We start from the raw sequence: 13,912 nt of genomic DNA, 5'->3' as shown, positions 1-13,912 counted from the left end.
GGATTAAGTTTGGAGCTATGGTTTGGAGCGGTGAGGTACGAGGATGTGTGCACATACACACATAACGAAAGAGAGAGCGCGAGTGTCACACACACGGTCTCTCCGTACAACACTCAAACAGTGGCAAAAGTTTTTTATTGCAATGTAGTTCCTGCAAGTCCAGAACAGAGATCGGCTGCAATAAAACAATAAACAGCCGGTTGCCGATGGCGTAAGTTCCAGAGGAAGCTCCTTAAGTTCGGCCGTCCTACACACGTGACTGACCGCTCGCTCGCACCAACAGGGAGCTATGGTTTGGAGCGGTGAGGTACGAGGATGTGTGCACATACACACATAACGAAAGAGAGAGCGCGAGTGTCACACACACGGTCTCTCCGTACAACACTCAAACAGTGGCAAAAGTTTTTTTTTTTTAAATGTTGTGATTTTGAACAGATGTAAACAATGGCAGGAGGCTTTAAAGTATAGACGTGCTACCAGCTAAATTTAATTATTGTACTACATCGCAGAAAAGTACAGTATGTACTTTAGTCTGCTATTCCCCGCTCTGTGAAGTAACGTGAGGGAGGAAACTAGTTGACGTTAGCTAGTTAATTAGGCATGTTATCTGCCTCGGCAGCAAGCCAGATAGTATTCATTTCAACACTGAAACAAAAGGCAGGTGGGTCTCTGTCTTGATCGGGGGTGAAATAATTAGCCATGTTATCTGCCTCGGTAGCAAGCCAAATAGTATTTATTTCAACACTGAAACAAACGGCGGGTGGGTCTCTGTCTTGATCGGGGGTGAAAGAGGAAGAAATGAAGATGACACCGATATATAGTTTATGTTCGACCTGGAAGTATTTATTTAGCGATCAGCGCTAAAACGTCATCTGTACGGAACATCGTTGTGTACGGAACATGGTTAAGTCTACGTTACCTGAAAAATTCCTATATTATTCTTTTTTGAAGGGGCGAAAAGTTCCAGGGATTCACCTCCTTCGGCCATCCCACACCGGTGACTCTCACTGACCGCTCGCACCAACCGGAGGGGGAGGTGTCGTGTGACTCGTTACGCTCTTCGCTGCACACAACTGAGGGAGTCCTGCACTTTCCGTCTTTGACGACACGTAAAAAAACCGTGCATACCGCAGGAACGGTATAACGAAAATTTGTTGTGGTTTTGAAACCGTGACTTGTCCAAACCGCGGTATACCGTGAAACCGGTTATCGTCCCATGCCTAGTTTGCATTTGACTGTTTTTATTAATTCTGAGGAATACTGAATCTGTTTTTGTGCAGTGAGATTAGTAAATGCATGTTCACATTTAGTCTTGAACTACAGTAACATCATGTTCACACACGATTGCTCTCAACATGGGGACAGGAGAGCTGTCAGTCAATACATGGGAAAACAAAGTAACTGGTGTTAATTATTTGAAAAAGTAACTTTTAAAACTTTTAAAAGTTACTTTACTAGTTACTTGAAAAAAAGTAATCTGATTATGTAACTCGCGTTACTTGTAATGCGTTATCCCCGACACTGGTCCTCACTGACTTCCATTGTTTTGCTTTGTTTAGTTTTTTTCCCATACTATGGAAGTTAATGGCTACCAGGAACTGTTTGGCTACCTACATTTTTCTAAATATCTTTGTGACGAGTGGGGCATGGCTCTTGGCCCCAACCCACTCGTCACAATCTTCTTTTGTGTTCACCGGAAGAAAGAAACTCACACAGGTTTTGAACCACTTGATGAGTAGGCTAAATGATGACAAGAGTTTTAATTTTTGGGTGAACTGACACTTTAAGAAATAGTCTGGCCAACTAGCAGTTAGCCAAGAGATAATCCTTTTTTTTGCGTTCAAATTAGACCAATCTGTGTTTTTATGTGACTGACTTAAAGAAGTTATTACAAGTCTTAAAAAGAAATACATTAAGGCTGGAATACACTACACGACTTTTAAAATCTGAACAGATTTCAAAACACTAGGCATCATACACTTACTGACGTTGTAATAGTGACAGAGGAAACCTGCCCATCATACACGAAACGACTGAGGATCACACACTAGCAGACTTTGAGATTGTTTTGATCACAACAAACTCATGCAGAAACATGTGCCTAACCCTCCGACTTGATGGAGTCTGTGAACTTTATACACTACGCGATTTTCTATGAAATCTGTCAACTCAAATCTGCAGACTGGATCTAACTTTTGGCAAATAGCGCGTCGACAATCGGTGGAAAATCTGGGCAAAAATCAGGTAGTGTATTCCAGCCTTTAGCTGTCTAGCTTGTAGGGTATCAGACCGAACGTGTTCTTCTGAGTTAAGTTTTGCCTAACGCCGTGCCTCAAGTGCTGTCTAAAACTTCAACCAGGCCACAACCTCCGCGTCGTCAGCCAACGCCCAACCAGTGATTCTGTCCAAATTCCCTTTAAAATCTTAAATGATTCCCTTTGAGCTAAATTGACCTGTTTCCCTTACAAGCTTGTAAGAGTAGTATGTATATTCCTTTGGTGTAGCAGATGCTCACTGCTCTTAGTGAACAGTAGGGCTGTGCAGTATATCGAAATTATCAAAATATCGCAAATGTACATATCGCTACGGCTTGCAATATATGGGGCCATGAACAAAAGACAAAGAGAAAATAACTCACTGCTCTTACCTAAATAACTTTTATAGCTTAAATAAGAATCAGTGCATATTGAATTCATAGAGTAAATACTAAGCAGTGTTGTATTTTTCCTTTGTATTATTCAGTTCCTAAACTTGTTAAAATGATTACACTAATGTTAAAGTGATATTTTTATGTAATGCTAGAGTAAAATGCATACCGTTCACTTTCAGAAGTTGTTGTAGGGGTGCTTTCTTCTCACAAAAAGTGAAACATGTATGCTAGTTATATTAGAATCTGAATCAGAATGAGCTTTATTCACCACTTAAGTGTGCGCAAATTGTTTTTTAGGAATTTGTTGTGGTTTTACAGGAGCTCTTGATACATACATACATACAAATAATCATATATATATGTATATGACACAAGATGGTTATAGAAGTTCACAGAACTGACTCTGCAACAGCTGAGTAAAACGGTTTCATCTGAGCATGTGGCACTTTAAGCATTATCGTATCGCATATCGCATTATTTAATGAGTTATCGCATATCGCATTTTTCTTCAATATTGCACAGCCCTAGTGAACAGGACCATTTGATTGGTTCTTATGGATTTTGGGTTAGTGATGTTCTTCACAGAGATGATCAATATTTTTCCTACAGCCATCTCTTCTGTTTTCTGTGTCTTCATGTAGGTGGTTTCCTGTGATCACTAAAGCAGCAGAAACATGAACGTGTTTGATCGCAACATAAACTTTGACGCTCTCTTCAAGTTCTCTCAAATGTAAGTGTGTTTTGATCACCTCTGTAATTTCTATACGTGTACAGGTCTGTATGATATTCATGATGCCCATGGTTATGATATCTACACTATAATAACTAGAATTTTATAATAGATTGTAACGAAAGGAATAGGGATGTAATGATATCAAAATCTCACAATATGATATTATTGCAATATGAAGTCCACGATACGATATTTATTGCGATATTTAAATTATTCTATCTAACGCACTTTGAGAGTTCAAAATTAAGAGCTCCAACCAGGGCTTGAAAACAAAAACAAAAATTTATCGGTTCACTCCGAGCAGAATCGATATTTTAACGTTTCTGTTCCTGCGTTCCTCATGCATTCGCGAAAACCGGTTAATAACGTTATTTTTTTAACTTTTTCTTTGCCTATTATAATAATAATCATAATAATAATAATAAAGTACAGCGTTTTCTTTACTCAAAAAACAAAAAAAAAAACTGAAATTCTGGTATCTTAACCTGCTGCGCTTAATCATAGCCAAGTCTTTTCTAGATTTTGGCCAAATGTAGCCTAATAAACAAAATAAAAAATCTGTTAACGCTTTAAAGACATTAAAGTATTTTTTCAAGATATTTAAAAATGTTTGCTGCATTGTTAAACAACACAACTCGTATAAAATTGCGTTTTGAGAGGAAAAAAATCATAGGCTAAGTCAATGTAATTATGATTACATTCAGAAATAATGTAGGCTAAAATGCTGGTAAAGCAAAATGTTTACAAACATTATAAACACAGCTAAAGTTCCCTTCTCTCCACAACAAATCCTCTAAAGTTAAGGCGATTTAAAGCGTTTAGGCTATATAAATGTCAAGCCAAAAATAAATTAATTTAAGGTGAAACTGATGCCTACCTCTCTCATTCGGCACGAATCCAAATGTTTTCATATTCGTGACGTATCTGGATGCTAAAATATTATTTATTATGAAATAGGCTTTGTAATTCACTCGCATCGAACATCACACTTCATCGATCCTTTAACTGTATTTTATTTTGATAATGAACAGGCTGCAATATCGCAAAAATATGTTGTCTGTGTGTGCGTGAGGCGTCGGCGCGATAGCCATACCAACGCTGGTTTACAGATAGAAGCAAGACATTCAAAACTGTCAAGCTTTTGCAAAATAAATATAACTGTAAAATAAATAAAACTGTAAAGCTTTTGCAAAATAAAGAAAACTACTTTCTGCTGTCTCGTTTTCCTTTCCATGAACTTTGGATCGTGTCACAATAAACCGAAACTCTGCGCATTTTTTTCTTACGTTTTGTTAATCTGTCAATGATTTAAGTGAAATATATTTAGTGTGTAGGCCTATATATTCGTTTTTATGTAAGCCTATAGTTTTATTCTGTTTTCTCCGTTCACAGAAGCGCTGCAGGTGCGTGTGATCTGTTGAATCCATCTTACACTATCCTCGGATAAACTCTTAACGCCATTGTGACTTAATGATGAGTTCACAGCTGAGCTGGCATTTCACTCGTTGGATGCGTCAGCGTCACATTTGCAGGCTGTACTGCTGGAATTCGTGATTGGTTGACAGCAAATTTCAAACATTAAATGGAGCGATAAAATAATGTTATTAACCGGCCATTTCAAATTTTCGATTCTGTTCGGAACGTTCCTTGAACCGGTTCAGATCCCTGGCTCCAACCCATGTTCTTAAGAAAACTTAAGTCAGAAAAAAGTCAGTGAATTGACTTGTACCTGAACTTTAAAGGGGACTCAGCCCTCTTTATATTTGTGATATTCTGTCTCAGTCTAAATTACATTCACACTGGTGTTTTAAGAAGCCAGACAGTAGTAGCCATATATTGTAAAACAATTGCACTGTAAAATAAATGAAAATGAATATTTCATAGGTATATTATTTTTGCTTTACACTACAGTAGGGAAATTACAATACTTCTTTCCTAATTTCTACACTTGAAAGAGATATTTTGAATTTGGACTGCATTTAAACCGCTAGCTGTCAGCAATTCATGCGGCACTTTTGAGATTCTATTTTGACGGAAACAGCAGTTGAGCTTTTATTTGGAAGGAAAACTCCAGCTTCAGTGAAAACAGTTTTACAAAAAAGCCTCTCACTACAAATCTAGTGAAACGCTGTAATCATCTGCCGTGAAAATAAAGCCTAACTCGTGGCTGTTGCGTTCCCAAACGTGCGCTAAACTCACAGCAGTGCAATAAACGAGTTCACTGCATTCATTCAGTGTGAACCGAGCCGTTCTGAGGCGCACAACACCGGATCACGAGCTGATCGCATGAACGAAGTGTGTGCTTCGCTTTGAAACACGCAGCGAAACCAGACTTAATGAAGCAAGGGATTAAGCCATATATTGTGCTTTCAGTTTGAGTTCGTTTGACAGATACTGTGCCAAAGCATAATGGCCCAAAACAAATGTATTGTAAAAACTGTTATTTTGCCCGGAAGACCTATCGTTTCATATTGTCATGTGACCAAGATAATATCGAGACAGTTTTGATATCACAATATTGATAATATCGTTACATCCCTAGAAAGGAATGATGTGTTAAAGTGGTTGTGTTTTTCTGGTCAGCTCTCGCTCGACTCGGCAGCACCTGAAGAATGTCTACGCCAGTCTGGCTGTGTGTATGCTGGTGGCGGCGACTGGCTCCTACGTCTACATCATCACAAGACTCTTTCAGGTAACAGCTCTATGCTTTGCATTTCTCACTCGTAGTTTTTCTTATACCCGAGCAGGGCTTAGGCTCCTCCCATTTGTTTATTTTTGAATTTTCAAAAATTAAGCCTTCTTGATTGGAACTAGGTTTCACGGAATGTCATATTACATTTGATGGTTATCATATCATGTACATTGAACAAAAATTGGTTACATGTTACATGTACTTGCTATAGTCATAAACAGTGTTGGGGAAAGTTACTTTTACAAGTAATGCATTACAATATTGTGTTACTCCCTAAACAAGTAACTAATTACGCTACTTAGTTACTTTTTATGGAAAGTAATGCATTATGTTTCTTTTGAGTTACTTTTTAAATCTGGGCAGGGCCTGCTTTGTTTTTAATAACAAAAGCCCTTTTCACAACAAAAGTGAAATGAATACGCCTCAGGGTGAAGGAAATGTAAATTCACGTTTGTAAAGTAGAGGGTGCAGCTCAAACAAATTGCTTGAAGAATATGACGCAGGAGAAGAAAGTTCAACACTATTCAGTAATAACACAAATGAAACACAAATGTGTCATTTTTGCTTCGTATGGTTGAACTGGATCATCGAAGGTCATTAGCAGAGACATTGGTTAATAAAATGGGATTAAATAAATAAATGATATATGTCTTTATTTAACATTTAATTATTACAAATCGCCATAATTTACCATGGATTTACTTTAGTAACATTAACGGCATTTGATATGGGATATTCATATCAAATTTTATTATATTATTAATGTAGATATGTATTAAAGTGTAATGGAATATAATTACAGTATTTTTTGATTAAGCTATAGTCATTGTGCAGAAAACATATCGTTACATTTTTACCGTGGTATTAAGGTGATCTAAATGTATGCTAGTAGGGATGCACGATATTGGTTTTTTGCCGATATCCGATATGCCGACATTTTTCAACTCTTTTTGGCCGATACCGATATATTTCCTTTTGTTTGGAAACAACACCAAGTCTCTCCTGTGCAAAAATTATAAGCAACATTTGTTTCATTTTGGTTAGTTTTTAACAATAACTTATTTGTTAGAATTAAATAAACAACAATGAAGGTTTTTTAAATGGTACATAGTAACCTTAACATTTTATTTTAAGATTTAACATTTGTAGATGGTCTAAAGCAAAAGAGTTGTAAAAATTCTGAAAACCTTTTAGAGCTTATGATTTGTTTAAAAAATAAAACCTATTACACATTAATGAATAAATCAGTATATATAAAATTATTAAGTGTCATGTTTGTGATTTTTTTTTTCATGTAAGCTATAGCTTATGACCTTTAAATCAAAACATACTCATTAGGGATGTAACGATTAACTGCGAGCCGGTTGAAAATCGATTCAAATATGTGACGACAAATGAGGACAATAAAAGCAATCAAAACCAACAAAAGAGCAGTAATATGCAAGTGCTATATTAGTATATTATTATAGTGTTATATTTCAATTTCACAAAGAAATGTGCAGCATTTTGTCCAAGCAATAATAAAAGGACACATTTAATTTATAACTTGTCTTAAATCTAATTTTGTTAATTTTTTTTTAATAATAATCGTGAATCGAATCGAATCGTGAGTTGAGTGAATCGTTACATCCCTAATACTCATTATTTTATGACATATATTACTGCTTTATTCAATCTGAAACACAGTCTAAATGTTATTTGTGTAGGCTATTTTACTTTTAATTTAATTAGAAGTAGGTCAACATCATGTTCTCACGCAGTGAAAAATACATTGCAGTGTAAAGAGATAACTGACAATGTGCAGACAGACAAGACCGAGCAGGTTAAAGAAGTTTTTAAAGAAATTCAAACAATAAATACCATTTTGTGTCTCATTTATGTGTCGTGACAGATCACTGTATCGCCTCAGTTCAAGCAGCACACATGAACCGATCATCTTTTCATATGTACTTTTTATGTATGCAAATACATATTTTATTTCAACCGTGGAACACCATTTTTCAAGTGTAAGTCCACCGAAGTTAATCTACTCTCCTGTCTGATTTGTGGTTAAGACTAGAAGGGATATAGCTGCGGCTACGGGGCATGCGCACAACAATATAGCGTCATTTTTGTCACACTGTACAACAATAAATACTGTTTTTGCATTATTGGTTGGGGTAGGTGTAGACGTTAATAACACGAAATCGAATCCACCTTTGTCTAAATGCGGAAGTCTCGCCCGACTGGAACGGTGCTTTACATTTCCGGTCTCTGGAGTTTCTGGTCACAAATAATTCATCAGTCAGCCAGATTCCAGTGTAGTGCTCAGTTATTTCAGTAGTCACAGAATTTCACATTAGCATTCTAAACACCAGAAAATGAATGTCTGAGCATCAAGAACACCAGATATCATTAGATTTTTTTACGAGCTCTATCTCTAAGCTCTACAGGCAGTTCTTTTGACCTCAGGGCTTGATTTTTGCTCTGATATTCATTGTTAGACCTTTTATTGAGAGGTGTGTGCCTTTCCATATCATACCAATACAAATGAATTTGCCACACGTTAACTTCACTTGAAGTGTAGTAGTATCTACATACATAAGGCAACAACATAACAAAACGTGGGGGGAAAAGAAGGGGTACGAATACTTTCGCAAGGCACTGAAGTAGAGCATATGATACTACAGGACCTCGGCTAGTACAGATTGTAAAGCGGATCTCTAATACGCATTATCATGATATTGTCTTTCAGGGTGGGCTGACCATGCTTGGATCACTGGCTATGATGGGTTGGCTTGCCATGACCCCTCACAGCCCTCAGACAGAGAAGAAGAGGTTGGCCATCCTTGCTGCTTTTGCTTTCTTCACAGGTGAGATGTTTATAATATTTTTTTACAGCTTCATTTCCTAGATCGTGTGTTTAAAATACTTAACTCAACATGTCAATCTGTGCCTTAAACAGGTCTTGGACTCGGCCCGCTCATGGACTACGTCATTAGCGTCAACCCGAGGTAATATTCCCAGAGCACTGGGTCACACTGCACTTTTAGTTCCATTGACTTCCATTCATACGCATGCAAATGCGTCAGACCGGAAACGCAAGCCTGTGTGAAAAGTTTCGCATTTCGCTGCGTTCCAAAGTTCATTAAAAGATTAGAAAAAGAATTAAAAGAACTTAAATTTAAAACTGCAGCGCTGCAGGAAAGTGGAGTAGATTGTATGTTTTTACATTTTAGATGTATTATAATTTGTTACGTAAAAAGTTTTAAAAAGTACGTTTTAAAAAGTGTGACGTGACAATTTCGCATGCTCAAAGTCTAGTGTGACCGCGGCTTTACTCTGATGAGCTGAATCTTTGAGCTGGTTGTCAAAGCAATAGTTGACCCAAAAATGACCATTTTGGGAAAATGTATAAACCTTCACCATTACATCCTTTTGTTTCTTCATGTAAACAGATTTGGAGAAATGTGTCATTGCATCACTTGCTCAGCAATGGATCCTCTGCAGTGAATATGACAGAGCCCATGATCACTAGATTTTATTCAGGTGTTACTATAATGATTTTGTAAATGTGATCAGCAACCACATATTGATAATGTGGAAGTTACTGCCTTTTGCCTTGGTGTGACTTCTCACTTTTTGCAGACAATGCAAAGGCAGAGTACAGTAACTTTAAACTAGGGGTAGAAATCAAGTTCAACATCTAATTGCCAAATTTCCAGTGTCCTACCTATAATTAATTTGGCTGGACAAATAAAAAACTTTAAAGTCTTTTTTCTCAGTTTCACACTCTAGCGAGTTAAGGTCTTTTGCCTTTGTAGGGCAGCATTGGTGAGTAAGTGATGGAATGTAGTGAATGTAGTGTAGTGGAGTGAACAGAATAAAACTCAGAAGAATAACAATAACTGGGATTGTTGTTTCCTTGAATTTTCATTTCATTGTGTGTCATGTACTTATTGCCATGAAGCTTTGACTGTACTCCGTGGAACTGCACATAATGATATTTTTCAACACATGGCAAATGATTGTATTCATTTTTGCAGCATCATCCTGACTGCTTTCCTGGGCACCTCTGTCATCTTTGCCTGCTTCACGTTGAGCGCCCTCTATGCACAGCGCAGAAGTTATCTCTTCTTGGGAGGTAAACATTGAAAAATCTGCTAGTTACGCTGGTCATTGATCATGTACAGTTGTTTGTTTTTTGACCTGTAACTTTGATTTGGTTTGATTTTTCTTCAAGGCACTCTGATGTCAGGGCTGACTGTTCTTCTGCTCGTCTCTGTCCTCAATATGTTCTTCGCCTCAGCAATACTCTTTAAGGTATATGATGTGACTGTATGAAAGCAGGGGATGAAGTTGTGTGATAGTTTGTGTAACAGTTGTTTTTTTGTTGTTGTTTCAGGCTCATGTGTATCTGGGTCTGGCCATCATGTGTGGCTTTGTGCTGTTTGACACACAGCTAATTATTGAGAAGGCAGAAATGGGAGACAAAGATTACATCTGGTAAGGCATAGAGGTTTACTGTGTTTACCAATATATCAATAATTATCATAAAATGGAAGTTGTAAAAAATGAAGTTATTGCTAAAAATTTATTTTATACTTGCTAATTAACCATTCTAATATGCACTAGCTGAAAGGCATTATGTGAAAGGACAAGATATGAGAAGTAATGCTTTGGCTAACCCCATAGATACTAACTTAATGATTGTGCTCGAGTCCGGACTGAGATGATTTTATTTCACCCCCCCCCGATTAACTACGTATACGCTAACGGCGATGTTTATTTCAATCCGAAATTCAAATTTAAATATGGAATAATATTCATAACAGAAGCTCTAAATATTAAAAATGTAATTGAAACTTACCTGCTTGAACTTGATCGGGGTGTTTTGTTAGTTTGATGCGTTTCCTCCTCTTGAGGTCGCCACTGCTTTTAAGAAGAGGTTGCCAGGTTTTCACAACAAAACCCGCCCAATCGCGTTTCGAGGGGGTCCGGGGATAAAATACGCATGTTTTGGCGGGGTTTCCCTGGTAAAATTCGCATTCCAGGGGCTAAATATCACGTTAATGGGGTCGTTTTTTCAACCCGCGGACATGAAAAACAGCCTGCAACAACAGTGTTAAAGCAGCCCAATTCCGCGGGAAAACTGCGGACTTGGCAACACTGGAAGAGGATAGCTTTCGTTTAGCGCATCAAGAACCGGGTTGACCGGGTACTCGGTACCACCGGTACTTAAGAAAACCTGGTACCGTAACGTTTTAATTTTTTTAGTACCGACTTGGTACCGAAATACCGGGTCTATTGACAACACTAGTAAGGGGCATGACATTTCCCAACCAGGCGCCGAGTGCTGCCAATCACAACGCACACCGGCCCAGCTAGCCAATCACAGCGCACACCGGCCCAGCTAGCCAATCACAGCGCACACCGGCCCAGCTAGCCAATCACAGCACACACCGGCCCAGCTAGCCAATCACAGCGCACACTTGCCCAGGTAGCCAATCACAGCGCACACTTGCCCAGGTAGCCAATCACAGCGCACACTGGCCCAGCTAGCCAATCACAGCGCACACTGGCCCAGCTAGCCAATCACAGCGCACACTGGCCCAGCTAGCCAATCACAGCGCAATTGTCCCAGCTAACCAATCACAGCACACACTGGCCCAGCTAACCAATCACAGCACACATTGGCCCAGCTAACCAATCACCGCAAATTTGTATTTCAGAAGGCGGGCCTTCATTTGATATAGGAACTATTCGAGCAGTTCATGCCAGACTGGGGAGAGAGATGTTGTAATGTAAAATATGTGAAAAATAATGTGTTTTTCGAACAACCTAGTATGAGAGCCTGTTCTAGTACACCCCCAAAACAAAATCAACACTTTGTAAAAGAGCATAATAGGACCCCTTTAAAATATTGAGTTTTCTATACATTATTGATTTACATATAGAGCTGCTTTATAGCAGAAAATCAAGTTGTAATTCTAACCAAATGCAACACTGACACTTTTTCTTCATGTTTAATACTGTAAAGCTGCTTGCTTTAAAGCAGTCTTCTGCATAAAGCGTTATAAAATATGACGTGAAGTGACTTTACTGTAGCGCTGATTGCAGAGCTCATGCAAACATCCACATTGCTATGATCAGATGCTTTCTTAACTGCTGTTTACCCATGCTGCCATTTTTGTTGTTTGTTTTGTTACTGAGAGGAAAGCGTGCAGCATATATTTACACATGCATCTAAACTTCGCTCTCAGCAGCATCAGGATGTTTGCTAAAATTTAACCGCTGCTTGCTTATATTGACCTTTTTAGCCGTAAGCGAAGAATGGAAGTATATCAGGCCTTCACACATGAAAGTATTTTTTTGTTTCATTTTTGGGTGAACTGTTTCTTTAATTCACACAGCAGCATTTCTTAATACAAGAAAACAGCATTCAGGTTTATGTACTGCATCTGTAAACGTGTACATGTAAGAACAGCTTATGCATTTCCATGACCACATAAGCAGTGCTGTCCAGCAGAAACCCAGGTGTTTTAAACTGCTTGACATGAGGACCATGTATTGTGTGAATGTGAATTGGGTTAATATTGTTTTGGGTTTTTATAAATTGGGTTTAAACTAGTTTTGAATAGTCCTAAATAATGGTCCACAGGTAAGTGTCCAACACTTGCCAATAAATAAATACCCAATATCAGCCTATACTGATAAACTGAAGAAAATAAATCAAATATTGTGCATTCCTATTTTATATTAGTATTTTACAGGGTAAAATATGATCTAAATCAGATCATTGATCTTTCTTTTACACAAGTCCAGTATATACTTAGAATACTTGTTTGCTTTATTCTCTCCCATTTAATTGTATCTAAAATGTATATTATTATTATTATTATTTTAAATTAACCATCCACAGGTGGTGCATAATGAAAAGGGAATGCAAAGAGGAATAAATGGCACTGTTTTTTGTGTGTACGCTTCAAGGCTTTTTCTAAAAGTTCTTTGTTTTTAAATGAAGGCATTGTGTTGACCTCTTCCTGGACTTCGTGACCATCTTCAGAAAGCTTGTTATCATCCTCTCTATGAATGAGAAGGTATGTGAAACATCATAACTGCATCAGCTCTGTGCTGTCAATAACAGAATCATTATTTATATCAGTTTTGTTCCATGTGTAACTTTTATTTTATTTTTAGGAAAAGAAGAAGGAGAAGAAGTAATTTTCATAAGAGTGAAAACATCTGTGAGCTGAATACATGTCAGCAGCTTCAATATGAATCTGATTACATAGTTTGATTATATTTTATGTGATTTGATATAGTGTCTTAATTTTATTTTTGACAATTGCTACTGGGCTTTGGATATGTTGTCAAGCTGAAATCTTATTTAAAAGCTTAGGTTGGACTTTAATTTCTTTGACTTACTGCAACTCTCGGAGGCAGAAATTAGAGATCTGTAGAAAAGGAATCTCATGGAGTCTCTTAAAAAAAAAAACTGATTTAATATTGTACATACAATAGAAACTTTTGAGTGTAATGGAGTTGTTATTGCTAGGTGATAGAAGACTTTCTTACCTATACTCTAAACAATATTAAATTGTGTATCATAAATACCTTCTAATCATAACATAGTTGTGCTTCACTAAACTGCTTTTTTGTGTTTATTGCGTTAATTCATTTACATTTTTTCCTTGTTGCCAATGTCACATTAAATTGCTTTTGAAGCTGCTAGTGCCAATTTTGTTAATTTAGTCAAGTATAACATTAATGCATTTATCAGTGAGATCACAGATGAGATTTTTATCTTATTCATGAATATTGTGCATCTTATGTCAATAAATGGTGCCACCGATTG

At 37.4% G+C, this 13,912-nt stretch overlaps 1 protein-coding gene across 1 annotated transcript in view; it reads left to right on the top strand.

Moving 5' to 3' along the window:
• tegt (testis enhanced gene transcript (BAX inhibitor 1)) overlaps positions 1-13,912 on the top strand; it is an 18,421-nt gene extending 4,509 nt beyond the window's left edge. Inside the window, exons 2-10 of the mRNA XM_016480129.1 lie at positions 3,292-3,380; positions 5,967-6,075; positions 8,810-8,927; positions 9,020-9,068; positions 10,101-10,198; positions 10,298-10,377; positions 10,460-10,560; positions 13,079-13,154; positions 13,255-13,912. Of these exons, the coding sequence (XP_016335615.1) occupies positions 3,325-3,380; positions 5,967-6,075; positions 8,810-8,927; positions 9,020-9,068; positions 10,101-10,198; positions 10,298-10,377; positions 10,460-10,560; positions 13,079-13,154; positions 13,255-13,278 (711 nt within the window). The 5' untranslated portion in view covers positions 3,292-3,324 and the 3' untranslated portion in view covers positions 13,279-13,912. The remainder of the gene's footprint in view (positions 1-3,291; positions 3,381-5,966; positions 6,076-8,809; positions 8,928-9,019; positions 9,069-10,100; positions 10,199-10,297; positions 10,378-10,459; positions 10,561-13,078; positions 13,155-13,254) is intronic.

This window comes from Sinocyclocheilus anshuiensis, unplaced genomic scaffold (assembly GCF_001515605.1).
Source record: "Sinocyclocheilus anshuiensis isolate Anshui unplaced genomic scaffold, SAMN03320099.WGS_v1.1 scaffold169, whole genome shotgun sequence".
NCBI lineage: Eukaryota > Metazoa > Chordata > Actinopteri > Cypriniformes > Cyprinidae > Sinocyclocheilus > Sinocyclocheilus anshuiensis.
The sequence above is the reverse complement of the archived record's forward strand: the minus strand, read 5'-3'. Positions and strand labels throughout refer to the sequence as shown.